Raw genomic sequence first — 15,722 nt, forward strand, 5'->3', positions numbered from 1 at the left:
CAAAACGGTTTAACGTTCCGGAACAATACCGGGTAGAAACCGTTACGGGTTATCCGGTTTAATAAAACTGCCATAAATCTCCTACTAATCTCATCATCATCATCATCCTACTAAGTTAGCTGGCTTCCATCTTCTGCATCATCACTTATTAATTAGTTGAAATCACGTGTGAGCCGAAGCTATAAGGATGAATAAATCTGGTCTAAAGAACCGTAGTTCTTTACTGTATGTAGATATACCTATATGACTAAGGATCCAAAAATAAAATACAAGTTGGTATAATACAAAAATATTCCTTAACTTTATTTCCATTGTCATATTATACGCTTGTTCCCATGATGTTAAAATTTTAAAGTACTTATTAGCCAATTATTAATAGCATTATCTACTATTTACCTTATCATAATGTTTTTTAACATCACATAATATTAACTTTAACAAAGTAAAACAAAAACTTGTAAAATGCGTATTAGAACACGGATAAAGCAGGGTTCCGCAGTCTTGCTTATAAAACTCCAATTCCTAAGAGGTAAAAAAGGGGTTTGAAATAATATGTGCAGTCCGCGAGGACGAAGTCGCAGGTATAAGCTAGTATCATCATAAAGTTTGTTTCAACTACTTACTGCATAAGTCGCCTAATAGTTATTGGTCTCAAAATAGTCGATATAACTTTATACTATTATGTTTATTTTAGAATTTTTCAGATTTTTAAATATACCTAGTAGCTTCAGAATTTAGTGGGGAATCCAACTGGATTCGTGAACGGCTGATTTTTCGAAACACTGTTCAAGGAATCGTAATACGTAGTGATTTTAATACTTATAGGTACCTATTTAATGAGGTCCCATTTGAGGGGGTAACCCAAAAAGTTTAACTTTTCACGTTCAGGAGGTACCTAGCTTACCTATAGTACGCGACGGGTCGAGATGGCAATCGGAGTAGAGACGCCCCGCACTCCCGCTCAGCTCCCGCGCTCCCCCCGCGTCATACCCCGATCGCCATCTCAACCTGTCGCGCACTGTACTTTGATTTATTTTCTGTGAAGCTTCCTTATCTGTGCTAAATTAAAATTGTAAATAACAGCTGCGATAGTTTTTTTTTTTCAAAACAGCTGTAGCACGCAGACGGATTGAACGAAACTATAAGGGTTCCTTATTTTACTCCGGAACCCTAAAAATGAGGTTACAATATTGCTATAATACTCTGATCATTTTCTACTTGTAATCTATTACTATCTGTAATCTGTCGATATGATACATAGCAACGTTGTTATTTTTCCAAAAAAAGGCGAACGAGACAAACAATTTTTGACAAGTAAATAGTAATAACGTTGCTGTAAAGTGTAACTTATCGACTTACTATTTTATTTTAAATACATACTATCATGTCATATATATATTTTTTTAGTATGAAGATATTATTACTATTCAATAACAAGGACATTGGACGATACAAGGAGATCGCAAAGAGAGCATGGCCCGCAGGAGGCGTAAGAACGGTCGAAATTTTTCAGGACCGCCAGTACTAGTGACTTCAGCTGCAAAGTAAAGTAGTTCAGGCTAAGTATAAGTCACGACTTAAGAACTTATTCGATACAAACTTTATTTCGATCTGCCGATGCAACCAAATCTGTTAAACGTAATACTTTCAGTAGGTAAAGTACATGTATGAACTGAAAAATTTAACATGCGCTCTTGTGCCTCGTACTGCGATCACCTTTAGGGTCTGCGTAGACGAGGGACTTATTATCCGTGGCGGACAAAGTCGACTTTTACTACAATATTTCGCCGTACTATATTATAGTTTCCATTCCAACTTGTGCGTTATGCGATGCAGTTCGTAGTGATCGATGTTTGTCCTCCGCGGGCAATTATAGTCTCTCGTCTGCACAGGCCGTAATAAGGACGGTTTAATCACTCAAAATTGACCCAGAACGTTTTCGGAATGCCCGGCTGTCTCAAACACTCGTTCCAGCTGTCAGTATAAGGCGACTTCTCTTCAATGTGCGCCTTGCCTAATATTTCCTTCTTGGCCATTTTAGTTTTGCACCCGAGGCTAATATAAATGCTAACTTTATTCAAGCTCGCTTTGAAGACGGTTAACTTGACCGTTGCAGACTTGGGATCCCATCTGGCGGAAATGGTCGGGGCGAATCTATCGCTTTTCCAATAGCATTCGGCTTTATTAGCTTCCAGTATCGTCGCTTTCAAGTACAGGGGCGCTGGAAAGTTTAAAGTCAAAATTAGTAAAATTATTTACTAAGGTATGTCATGACTATTGACTACTTACGGCTAGATAAATTGGATTTTTCGCGCAAAAAGTACGTCCAACATTTAGTTAATTGAACAGGGTATCTAAAGGTAATATGGGTTGGATTGGACCCTTTTTGCATAAATATATTATGTACAATTAATTATACGTCCATATAGTGAAATAAACCTGCTTTCAATGATTTCTAATTGATACCTACACATACTTGGAAGTGTGTCTGTCTGTAACCTTTTACCTTGAGTGCAAACACTGAAATCTTGAAGAAAAGCACAGAAATAGCTTGTAGGTACATATTCTAGAGATAGAAATAAGTATGATTTTTTTTTGGGGAATGCTGTATATTTCAAGAAAATAAATCCACATAAAGTGTACACCACTTTATGTGGATTTATTTATTATAGATTATAACCACAAGGTACCTAATAAAATATGAATGGTGATATTTAACCCCCTTTTGTACTAACTTGCATTTACGTTGCTTACCCAGCGCAATCATTGATAACCAGGTCACAGGTACCAGTTGTAGTTAGGAACCTACGCTTATGTTGGTAGGCAGCAATGACCTCGCTGTTTATGATTCAATACGCAATCCACGTCTGAATACTCTCTCCTCTAAATAAGTACCTAAACAGCATTACACGGCCCACTGGCCCCTCCGACAAAATGCAATCCATTCTTAAACGATCGAGCAATGAATATAGACATTCACAACTACTGATACTTATAAAAATAACTCGTATACAACCACAAAACGTGACTGTATTAGAAAATTATTTAGATTTTTTTTCTACCTACCAAGTAAGAAGGTTATAACTAAATATAAAAAAAAAAACAATACACGTATCTAAAGCCTCAAACCTCAAGCTACCGATTTCTTTAACATTAATTTCTGCTAGCTTTTGACGGTCAATCTGTTTAACCATTCTTGACGAAATTTATAATATCTCGACGAATACAGAGAAGGGCAATACAGGAAGATAGAAGCTTGCATTTCAGGGAAGGACAGGCTACTTTTGTTTCGGAAAATTCAAGAGTTCTCACGGGATCCTTAAAACCTAAATCCACGTGAATGAAGTCACGGTCATTATAATATAATTATTTGGTACAAAGAAAGCTTCCATCCTGTATATGGGGATAGGCTACTTTTTATCCCGGAAAATCAGAGAGTTCCCACGGGATTTCAAAACCCTGAATCCACATGAGCGAAGGTACGGGCATCATCTAGTTTTAAATATAGGTAGGTACCTACCTACCTAATAAGGCAACAAAATAATTTATTTTGAAACTATAGGTAGGTGTCTATATAGAAATAAATAATGAAGTGTCTATCTGTATTGTCTGTGATCGAAGAGATTGAAAAAACCTGGAAAAAATAAAAATAACAACTGTCTGTCTGTTTTACGGGCATTTTCTAGGCTCACACCCCTACCTACTTAATTTGCGTTTCACCTGTTCGACGTGATACCCAGAATGCTAAAGAATGAGAAAGAATGGGAAAATTACCCTAAGTTTATCAAACACATAAAAACGCAAGATAATGCATGGGAGAGGCAAAGAACCACACCCTAAAAACCAGCTGCCTTCCTGACGCAATGCTTCGCGCAATACCGAAAAGCCATGAACAGAGACATCGAAGAGTGGAGGTTTTTAGCCCGTAGGTCACTGCTAAACACCTGCAGTGGAGTCGGGGATGCCAAACGTATTCATGAGGATTTTCCTCCTCTACATGAATAAAAAAAAACCTATTCGACGTTTTCACAGAAGTTCTACTTCTAAAATGCAACTCTTTCTAACCGGCTGCGATACACTATAGTCTACTGCCAATATGGAAGCTTAAAACGGCTTAAATCCTCATGAAAATTTATAGCACAGTTTGTACGACGGAGTCTTTCAAAATGCAAAGTAGGTACTAGGTAGGTATAGACCGGGTTGGCTACTAACTCTGAAGAAAGTAGCGTATTTTAAAATACGAAAGCAAATGCATTTTAATGCGAAGTTACACGTAGTATATACTTATATAAATAAATGTAAATAGGTAGCGAACGTGTCGATAGGTAGGTATCTAATACAAGACGTATTTTCACATAGGTATGTACCTACACCTGAAAGTCACACCTGCGCGGGGGTGATTCGCTAACAGCGTCCTTTGCCATCGCAATGACATACCGATGCCTATTCTAATACAAGCCCCTCTATACACATCCTATAAGTACTTATATAATATTATATCCAACGTGCAATAGGTAATAACTAAAGAGCTAACAAAGTGTGCTAAATATACTAGGTAGGCATAAATAACCGTAAATATAACTAAATACCATGACGGTAATGAGCTCATGTCTGGTGAGAAAAATTATAATCCTTTATTATATTATTTAGAGTCACAACTTTAAGACGATGTGGGAAAAATATGTAGTTAGGTACCTAGCTATAGACCGTGCCTATCCTACTTACCTACGTTAAGTTTCAATAACTGATTTATCAACTTTCTAGCCAAAACGTATAAATTTTTTAAACTTATCAAACTTTTTGATAATTGCAAAACTCACAAGCAACTTTTGCTCACGAAGCAAAAACTAAGTGGAGATAGGTGGGCTTCTAAATGCTTTACATGACGTATTTAGTACATTAGTCATGTACCTACCTACTTACCTACACGTGTCTTCTTAAGGTGCCCACGCACTCGAACTGAACTGCAGCTGAACTGCGCGTCGCGGCTGGAGAGAATATCGTGCGGGGCGCTGCCGCGACGCGCAGTTCAGCTGCAGTTCAGTTCGAGTGCGTGGGCACCTTTGAAGTTGTAGCAGGTAGATATACGTATAGGTATCTACTGTATTTGCACCAACTTTGAATACTAAAGAGACGTTGCGTATCAGCTTACAAAATAAGTAACGGTATCAGTTTTCCATCGGACCACAAATGAGTATCTATACCTAATACCCTGGTGGCATTGTTATCGCATCGTAGTAATCGAATAGGTAATCGAGTAGGTCCTACCTATTTATAATATCCGTAACATATAATTACACAATAAATAATTATATAATGTCCCCAAGGATGCTTTTGTTAGTGATGTTGATGATTTATCTATACAAGTGTAAATTAAAAAATTATAACACACCCGACAAGTGAAGGTTACGGTAACTAAACTAAAAAAACTAAATTAAAATCGGTTCATTAGTTTAGGAGCTACGATGCCACCGACAGATACACAGATACACACGTCAAACTTATAACACCCCTCTTTTTGGGTCGGGGTTTAAAAAAGAAGATCTAGATTACCTTTATATTGTTCTTGCTCCTGCATCGTCTGAACCGAACATCTTAGTCGGTTGACAGTCAATTGCACTACATCATTTAAACCGTCCTCGCTTGCAGTGTACAATAATGTGACCTCAAGTTGACCTTTCTTGTTTTCTCTCTGTAAATAAAAAGGTTACATTTTACAAATATTTTCTCTCTGTACCTAAATAATATTTTTACAACACAGTCGTGTGCAAAATAATTATGTAACCATGTTCAATAAATCTTTATTAAATATACATTACATAAAATTATTTTTACAAAATGATATTAATGACTTAAAACAACTAACTAGGTACAGCTAGTACCACTTTATGGCAAATGTGGTAAACAGCTTCGTTATTTTATGAAAGCTGAAAGTTTCGCATTGCCCCAACATAGGTAGGAACGACCAGCGATCATGAAGTTAGTAGCGATTTAGGTAAACATTGACATTTTCGACCGATTATAAAATATAATCTAAGTAGTATGTACGCACTATGTATTAATATATAAAATTGAAAAATAAGCAAAAAAAAAATCTAAACGAGTGAATATTTTATTCCAAGTTCTAAATGCAATCTCAAATGCAACAAGCTGGCTAGTGTGCAAATAATTAAGAATGCCTTTTCTTTTTGCTCTAAATTGTTTGTCTCGAAAACGGTATTAAATAAATTATATCTTTACCTATCTACCTACGTATAACTTCGTAAATGAATTCGGTTACAATATCTAACCAAGCCAAGCATTTTATTCTTCATTCTTCAAAACACACTTTCAAAATTTTTCTCGCATAAAAATGATTTTCCACTCGGATCGTTAATACATATTCAACATCGTTATTTCCCGCTGAATAGGAACCTACATCACTTGAGTTATCGTCTTATCGATTACCTATTCCATAGAGATACGGGTTTTGATGAAAAAAGCTTCTAGATGACTATCCAAGTTTAATGTGATACCTATCGACAATATGCGGATTACAATATGATGATATTCAAAAACATATAGGTAGAACTTATCAACTTTGAACGGTCAACTGTAAGTGCGGAAGTTGGAATAGGTACTTCGGTCATATATTGAGAAACAGCAAATACGACTCCGTTCCGCTCATAATTCAGGAGGAAATAGTCAGCAAAAGACCAACTGACCGAACAAGGACATCGTGCCTCATACGCTATTTGTACGGGAGAGCCCGATCTTTATTCCGCGAACCAGCTGCATCAAAGGTGCAGATAGCCCTAATGGTTCTCAACATCCGATAGGAGACGGCAATACAAGAAGAAGAATACAAGAGGAAACTGCAGACCCTTTTTTTAACGCTGGGAAATGCTTCAACCTAGGTAGGTAGGTAAATATTCCATGGCGACAAGAGTTTATCCTACCAGATTGATTTAATACAAGTGACACAATACATGGCCATAACCAGGAATTGATTTCGGGAGGGGGTTTATCGCGGTATTCATCGAATCCTGTCATGAGAAAAAAAACTGACGCTCGACTTGAGGGGAAAGTTCCTGGTTAGTGGAATATAGAACCTTTCAATTTGAATCTAAAAAAATTAATCTAATGATATTTACTTAGGGAAATATAATATGGATTTAGGGACTGCCCGCGGCTTCACCCGTCGATAAGGCCTCTTGATTCCGTGGAAACTACGGAAAATCTGGCCTTATTGTATGTCTAGACTCTAGATTATAAAGGGAACCTCTGTGCAAACAGTTTTCTAGGATCCAAGGGATCACTTATCAAGACCCAGTTTTGAACTGGGTCTTGATAAGTGATCCCTTAATAGATAGATAAGTCAATGAGTCAGGTCTTTTCTTATTATATTTTTACAAGGCTAATTGGTCTAGCGATAACATTAGATAGCCTATGCCTATGATCGCATTATACCTATACCTACGCATTTTGTAAATAATTATTACAAAAGATTTATTAATTACTAGATGATACCCGCGACTTCGTCCGCGTGGATTTAGGTTTTGAAGAATTCCGTGAGAACTTTTTGATTTTCTGGGATAAAAAGATTAAAGAAAAAAAGATATGTCCATACCCGGGATTTAAACTAACTCTGTACCTACCATTAAAATACCATTAAACAGTTGGGCCGTGAAAAACTAGCAGACAAACAGACAGACAGAAATATAGACGAACACACTTTCGCATTCATAATAATATTAGTATGGAATACGGATAAACTATAATATTATAACGATAGGTTAATGTATTATTGGATTTTTAAAGAAGCCAAAAAGAGGACCTTATAGCCATAAATGTTATTCACGGGGTTTAAAAAATCACTTAAAAATTATCCTTTAAAAACAAATAGGTAGGTACCTAACTTGAGAGTTGAGACTCCATTAAGCGCATAGAATCTTGATTACAAAGCCGTAATGCCAGACAATAGATAAGAAAACGAGATTACTGGAATGAAAATGTCAACCAACAAAGCGTTAATTATTGACAGTATGAAGCAGGTGCACCGTGCACTTGACGTTAAGTGATTACTGCGCCCATGAAAAACTGCAGCATCAGAAATACTGTATATTATGTTTGAACAGTTGCCGGCTAAATAGACCCATATCGTAGTTTGAAGGTACTCCACAGGTTAGTACTTAGTAGTAGGTACCAATATTGATATCAAAGATTCTTCCCAAGTCCCAAGTATATAATTAGTATTTTTTTTAAGAATATTAGCCATTTTTAATCATGACTAACATTCCCCCTTCCCCTCCAACTAAGCCTTAAGCTTGTGCTAGGAGTGGGTACGACAATAGTGCAACGGGTGGGGTTTGAACCGCCGACCTTTCGGATTTCAGTCCGCTCCTATGTCATCCGTTCATCCAATAGCTCAACGGTCATCCGTTGAGCTATTGAGGCTATAAATAATAATAGTATAACCTACTAACCTACTGTCGTCTATTCCTATCCTTATTCCGTTCTTATTTACTGTAATATCATTATTATTATTTACTTAATTATTTATTTTAAATTTTATATATACATAATGTTTATTTACTTTATTTTATTAGTACACCCCTTCCACTTTCTTTAATTTTTATTATCTCCTCACCCTAAGGTTGCCTGGAAGAGATCGCTATTTTAGCGATAAGGCCGCCTCTTGTACATAGTTCTTTATTGTTATTATTTATATATTACTGTCTTGCTGGTGTACAATAAAGAATATTTTACTTTACTTTTTACTACGTTAAGTCCTACATTACATAGGTAAGTACGTAAGTTAAAGCCAGATCACACAGTAATTTTATTTTAAGAGATGATAAATAAAGAATTATACAAAAATACCTGATTGCTATAAGAATGTTCAAATCTAATATGAAGAAGCATCAAGGTCGACGAAGCGTTGCGTCAGAATTAATGATAGGGTGTCTATACCTACATACTGTATCTGGGAGCGGTCGAGGTCAAACCTATTCTATTGTCCGTTCTCAGTCTCACCCGTATACCTACCAATAATATAACAAGAAGCAAGAATATTCAAAAAAATCAACCAGTTTGATGACTCACGTCGCGCCTTTATTGAATCTCCCATTACGCCTCACATTAAGTAGGTAAGACAGATAAATAAACATGCTTATGGAATTTCATATCTGCCTAGAAAGAAAGTTCTTTAGAAAGGTCGTAGGTAGGTACAATTTTTCGTACCACTCTGACTTCATAAGCTTATTTTATAGTTACATATCTACATAGGTCGCATTTTCTAAATTGGTCATGAAGTATCTCAAAATTACCTAACTGCAAGGTCCAGCACGTCTTGATCGAGGGATTGCCTCAGTCAAGGCGTGTTCCAACCGGCCAAGGTGTGACCTCTCCATACAATGTTATTTACCTTTACACTACTAGACGCAGCATAAGTACAACATTAGATGATTTTTTTAAAGTTTATAGACTAGCGCTAAGCTGCCATCAGATCTACTGCCAGTGATGATGCAGCCTAAGATGGAGCGCGCTTGGCTAGAAAATGTCTATTCTTCTTTGATTGAAGGTATCCACCTATTTTAAAAATGGGCGAGAAAACCGTCGCCGGAAGAGCGTCCTAGCCGTCCGTCCGTGGACTTTCGAGTTTCGACTACGTAACGAGTGCAGACTGCAGACAAAACGATGCCTTGCAGTACGATAGTAGAAATGTGAAGGAGGAACTAGGTCAAAAGGCTCTACCTCTAAACAGTTTTTCTAGAAGAATAAATACAAAAATATGTCTGTTGTGTAATGTGTATGTCTGTCTTTTAGCCTGTGTCTTAGTCTGTCTTACCTTTTATTACTATCCTCCAGCCGCTTTAGTGCTTGTTCACGCTAAACGGATTTTCACGGGTAGGTACATAGCTATAGCTTACTTACATCACGAAGACGAATATAGGCGACTTTTTATTCCAGAAAATCAAAGATATCCCACGGGATTCTTAAAAAATTTGAATCTATGCGTACCTACCTACTTAGTCCTAGCTAGTGGGTTTCATCGAGTACGATCTAATCCTATTTTATGGTATGTATAGCGCAATACAGATGACCCATCTAAATTGTGATTTAAAAGACACTCTTTAATAAAGAATTGCGGCTGTATTAAATAGTAAGCAGAAAATGACTTAAGAGTTAAGTTTTAGCATATTTTTGCATCAGAAATCATCCTTTTCAACATTTTAGAGTGCTTTTATATTAGGTATATATTTTATATAAGGTGGCCAAATCGGATGCTGATTTATTTTTACACTATGGGCGACTTTTATTGGTGATGGTAGAAGACGATTTTCTTCCGACTCAACTCACACAATATGGTAATGTTTTCCACCCACGTATCTCTATCCAATTTTGGTGTGTGATCACTCGTCTCTAACTAACGAGACGAGTAACAAAATAATATTTCCAACAGTGTTAATGACAATGTCATTGAAAAGCACTTTACAACGTTCCAGAGGAATGATTAAAAGTTAACGACTGAAAGTTACTATAGGTACTTCGAAATTTTACTCATTTCTGGAACATTAAAGTACCTATCTACTTAGGTAGGTATGTACCTACTTAGTCTGATGTTTATTACACGATTAAACTGATATAAACTGAAATGGGGAAGGGGAAATATTAAAAAATATATAAAAATAGCTCTATACTTACTCGGGAATCCGCAGCAGCCAGTCCACTAGCAATAGCATTGATAGGCCTCCAAATATCTGGAGTGCCAATCAGACCATTCTTGAGATCGTTTTGAAATAATTTTGAATCGAAATTCCACGTCGCCGCGCCAACAGTCCTGCGCTTTTCCAAAATTGATTTTTGGGCGATAGCCTCAGTCTTCGTTGATTTAAAACTGCTGAATGTTTTCTCAAATAAACCGCCTTTCGGCTTTTGCTCGTCATCGTTCACTAATTTTGTACTCTTCAGATCTTTCGCACTTTTCCTCCTTTCCTCTGTTTTAGGAGGCTCGAGTATAGCATAAATTGTTAACGATAAGAAATGTCCTGCCACTAAACTTTGAAGATCGACTTTATCTGAACTTTTCTTTGTATCTTTGTGTCGTAATTGGAACTTGAAGTCCTCGTTCCAAATAGGCCAAGAGCTTTCTTGTAACGTTGTCTCAAATTTACTTTCACCGGGAAAAAGTTTTACCTGAAATTAAGGCTTGAATTAGAAGAAATAGATGTAGGTATGTATAGTTGTAAATAAGGCAACTTAGAATAAAATGTTTCTTTTTAACAAGACGAATAGTCTCCTAGCCTAAAATAAAGGGTTCCAGTTGTTTATATTGTGGATACTTGAATGGGTACCTAGATATATGTACATATAAAAATAACTACCTACAATTAGGGACATACGTAGTAGATAATGTGAAAGTAAAGATATGTTACATACAAACGACCACAAACGTTGATAAGCGATAGATAAGACCACTGACAGTGAATAGGGCCTTCGATAACGAAAAACCATTTGGTATTGAGCGTGCATGACATTGTATTGCAGGTAGGTACTCAGGTAGGTAACTATTGAGCAATAACTAAATCTAAGTATGTACTTACCTACAAAATATAGGTACTGAGGATCTTATGGATAAGGTAGGTAGGCATTCTTCTATCTTGGATCATAGTAGTAGGTACCTATCTCTGAAAATATAGGTGAGCGTCGATCTACAGTCAATATAGTATCTAATAATACAGTCTGTTGTTAGTGTAGTATAATCTGTACATTTTTAAAGTAGACGCTACTGCAAGGAGCTGAAAGCTGAAAGGACATCCGGCAATCCGGTATCCGGCCAAACTACCTACCATCCGTTTCATCTCTCTAGAATTTTTTCAACTTTTTCAATGTACTGGGAAATTCAACTCGTAAAAGTGGTATTTTGGGGCTCATTATATTTTTGTAAAGTCGGATAGATTTTTTTTTTCGCTAAATTTTTCGAAAAATCGTTCAAGAAACTTTCTTTATAACAGTTTTATAATACCTACTCAGTGTTTATTTTTTTGATGTTCAGGAGGATCAGGATTATTTTTTCGAAAATAGTAGCGGTGACTAAACAAGTTTCTATAGATACCTACTTATCTGAATCAACTTTACGGCTTTACTTTACAGGTCTAACTTAATACTTAGTATAGACAACAAAGATTTTTAAAATTTCTTTGACAAATACTTACACATCTAAGTTACAATCTTGGATGAATAAATACTCGTTACAATATGTAGATAGAAAATAAGACTGTAACTGCAGGCCTAGGCTAAGCTAGCTTTATAATTAAAAAAACCGTCAAGTGCAAGTCGGACTCGCAAACCAAAGGATTCCGTACCATCGTACAAGAAATAACACTTTTTTGTGATGTAACCACAAATTCATGGTTTTCGGATTTTTTCCTTCACTTGTGCTATAAGAAAATGTTAGTTGACGATTTTCGTGATGCTAGGTTTACGGGAAGTACTTCATAGGTATGATTCCCTTGATGAGTCTTGACATACACGAGAGACAGACAGACAGACAAGTGACAACGAAGTGATCCTATGAAAGTTCCTTTTTTCTCTGGAAATACGAAATTCTAAAAATGAAACAACACAACCTTAGCATTCTTTCTTACCTACTCCTTTATTGATTAAAGGCTTAAAATATCAGGCATTCCTAATCTTCATCATCATTATCATCATCTATGATCAACCTACTTATCGCCGGACGCCGACTCACTACTGAGCACGGGTCTTCTCTCAGAGAAGGGTTTGACCATGCTGACCAGGTGCGGATTGGTAGACCGATTGATCCGAATGTTTTTCTCCTATAAATTCGTCATGACTCATCTATCTATAAATTCCTCAGTTATAATAAGCTCAATAAAATATGTAGGTTGGTATGCGTATGCGTTAACGTTTCTAAAATTAGTAGGTTAAATTACTTAGCATGATTGTAAAATCGCGCAACTAATAGGTGATAATCGTTTCAATAGCAAGATTCCTAATTGAGTTGAACCGAATTCGATAAATAGTAGGTAATAAGTAGGTACCTATACCTACCTACTGCGCATTTAGATAAAGCAGACTAAGGGCCGATTTTTCAATCGTCAAAATAACTATTATCTGAGGAATAGATTTGACAAATTGACTAATTTCCTACACAAAAACTGTCAACCCCTCAATATTACTCCTCGGATATTTATTTGCTGATTAAAAAATCGGCCCTGACAGTAATTTTTAACCCCCGACCCAAAGGAGGGGTGTTATAAGTTTGACGTGTGTATCTATGACATCGTAGCTCCTAAACTAATGAACCGATTTTAATTTAGTTTAGTTTTGTTTGAAAGGTGGCTTGATCGAGAGTGTTCTTAGCTATAATCCAAGAAAATCAGTTCAGCCGTTTTAAAGTTATCAGCTCTTTTCTAGTTACTGTAACCTTCGCTTGTCGGGAGTGTTATAAATTTTTAATTTACACTTGTTTAATATTTAGCTTTCATCCGTAGATAGGTAGGGTAGGATACCTATCTACCAACCTACCAAAAATCTAAACTTATAATTTAAGTACTTAATTCATAATAGGACAACAGCTAGGTAGGTACCTACCTACCTAGTGTCTCATGCTACGTCTGTGACTCTACGACCAGTTTGAAATGTAGATTTTACTTAGAAGAGCCGTCAAGAAACTCAGCAGTTGCTCTTTGCAAATCATACAAAATACATCGTTTCGCTCACCACCTCTCTTTGCTACACTCGACCTCGTAGGCACGCATTATTCAGGAGTCAGGACCTGCGAGCTTTCGGTTTCAGCTTCGGGCTCTATTAACGTAATGCGTAAAATTCTACAGACATAAATAAGACGCACCTCTTTACTTCTTTGAGCGGCTCGCATCAAGGCTATAAGTATCTATGCTACCTAATCTATGCTCTAGGCATCCGACGAATCTTGGATCTTGACTCTAGCTGTCCTGTGTCAGCCACCTCGGAAATTGCGATACGGTGGTTTTGCTACCGATTTACAGTAGGTAGGTAGATACAGACGAGAAATTAATTTACTTAGGTACCTACTTATGAACAAAAAAAAAGAATGTTTATTTAGTTCACAAACGCGCGAATTCACAACGCAACTCGCTTTGATTGTGAAGAATTTGGCCCTTCGCTTCGACTCTGCCTCATTATGAATCGACCCTAATGAAGTTGAACCACAAACGAGATACTGACCTTAATACAATTATGCACCTACCTACTGGAATGTTCATCTTTGATTAAATTAATCATGTCATGAGATACCTACTTAGGTAGGTAGATGGAGACCTACACATAGCTTCCGTAGGCGCCTAGTTGAATACCTAGTCCTAATTTTAACGATAAGGTATCAACAATGTTGCTACTGAAAATTAGATAATAGGTAGATACGTATACGATCATACCAACAGTTAATTAGTAAAATACACATTAGGCCATCTACCAGAACATACCTACACAATTATTATAAGATGCAGCTGATTGCGAGTTGCGACTTGGTCCGCATTGATATTGGTTTTCAAAAATCCCTTGGAAACTCTTTGATTTTCCGGTATAAAAACTACCACATAGGTATCCGTCACTGCCTTTCGTCAAAATTGGTTAATCTGATGGGCCGTGGAAAGCTATCAAACAGACAGACACACGTTCGCATTGAATATTAGTATGGACATGGATTGCGTAATTTATTAGGTATTATTATGGGAGCAATATAGGAAGTTACCTTTACAAGGTAGCCATGAGCGCGACTGAGTCCAAACAAGGACGGGAGATGCCGGGCGCCGATAACAGTCACGTATAAATTTTTACTGATTGGATGCAATGATAATTTGAAACCTATTTCCGGGTCCAAACTTCCACTACCGGCCAGCTGACTGCTTTTGTTAACGTTGAAAGCATTCTTCAGTCTATTTAGCGAAAATGCCATTATAAACAAAGTCGGTCCCTCAGCGTTATCTCACAGAAAACTTGCATTGAAACCGGTTTATTGAATAAATAACAAGGTAAACGCCGCACTCATTTTATTTGTTTACTGCGTAGTTTTATTTTTATGAACACATTTTTCCCGATTTACTACTCTAGTCATTGATCACATCCATGAATTAGCACAACAATGAGCAAACATTTTTGTAAGAAATGACAACACTACGCGATGTTTTGAACATAACTAGCCCAATTAGTTAACTGCCTGTGTGTGAAACAGACAGCACTTGTCGCTTATTCGCTTTGGTACTATCAAATCTGACATCACACACACGATAATGCGATAGCACTACCCATTAATAAAGTACTAACAAATTATTATCAATCACTATCGGTCGTCTCTTTCGCACTCATGGCCACTCTTAAACGTAAGAACATAAATGCGTGTGCGCAAGTCACTATGAAAGAAGATTTTCTCAATGACAGCGTTATATTACGAACCATAGCGAACGGACATTTTCTTCGCCCTGCCATCTACTGAAAGATTATATTAAATTTAATATACGACACTAGATGTCGCTTTTAAGAATACACGAAAATGATTCTCACATTCGAATTTCGATTCTATTTAACCAATTTAAGAAAAGGAGGAGCTTCTCAATTCGCTGGCATCTTTTTTTAATGCTAGAGAATCAAGAAAGTTGAATCATTTTAAATTCTACATTACTAGACAAGCTAATATGCAGTACCTACTAGAAATATCGAATATTTCACTAGAAATG

At 36.6% G+C, this 15,722-nt stretch overlaps 1 protein-coding gene across 1 annotated transcript; it reads right to left on the bottom strand.

Moving 5' to 3' along the window:
- Positions 1–273: 273 nt before the first annotated feature.
- Positions 274–15,324, bottom strand: LOC123867270. Its single transcript, XM_045909246.1, has 4 exons — positions 14,741–15,324; positions 10,687–11,178; positions 5,554–5,692; positions 274–2,221 (listed from the first exon to the last, which is right to left on the bottom strand). The coding sequence occupies exons 1-4, from the start codon at positions 14,942–14,944 to the stop codon at positions 1,914–1,916; spliced, it is 1,143 nt and encodes a 380-aa protein (XP_045765202.1). The 5' UTR covers positions 14,945–15,324; the 3' UTR covers positions 274–1,913.
- Between the last annotated feature and the right edge of the window lie 398 nt (positions 15,325–15,722).

The sequence above is a fragment of the Maniola jurtina genome, chromosome 7 (genome assembly GCF_905333055.1).
Source record: "Maniola jurtina chromosome 7, ilManJurt1.1, whole genome shotgun sequence".
Classification (NCBI taxonomy): Eukaryota; Metazoa; Arthropoda; class Insecta; order Lepidoptera; family Nymphalidae; genus Maniola; species Maniola jurtina.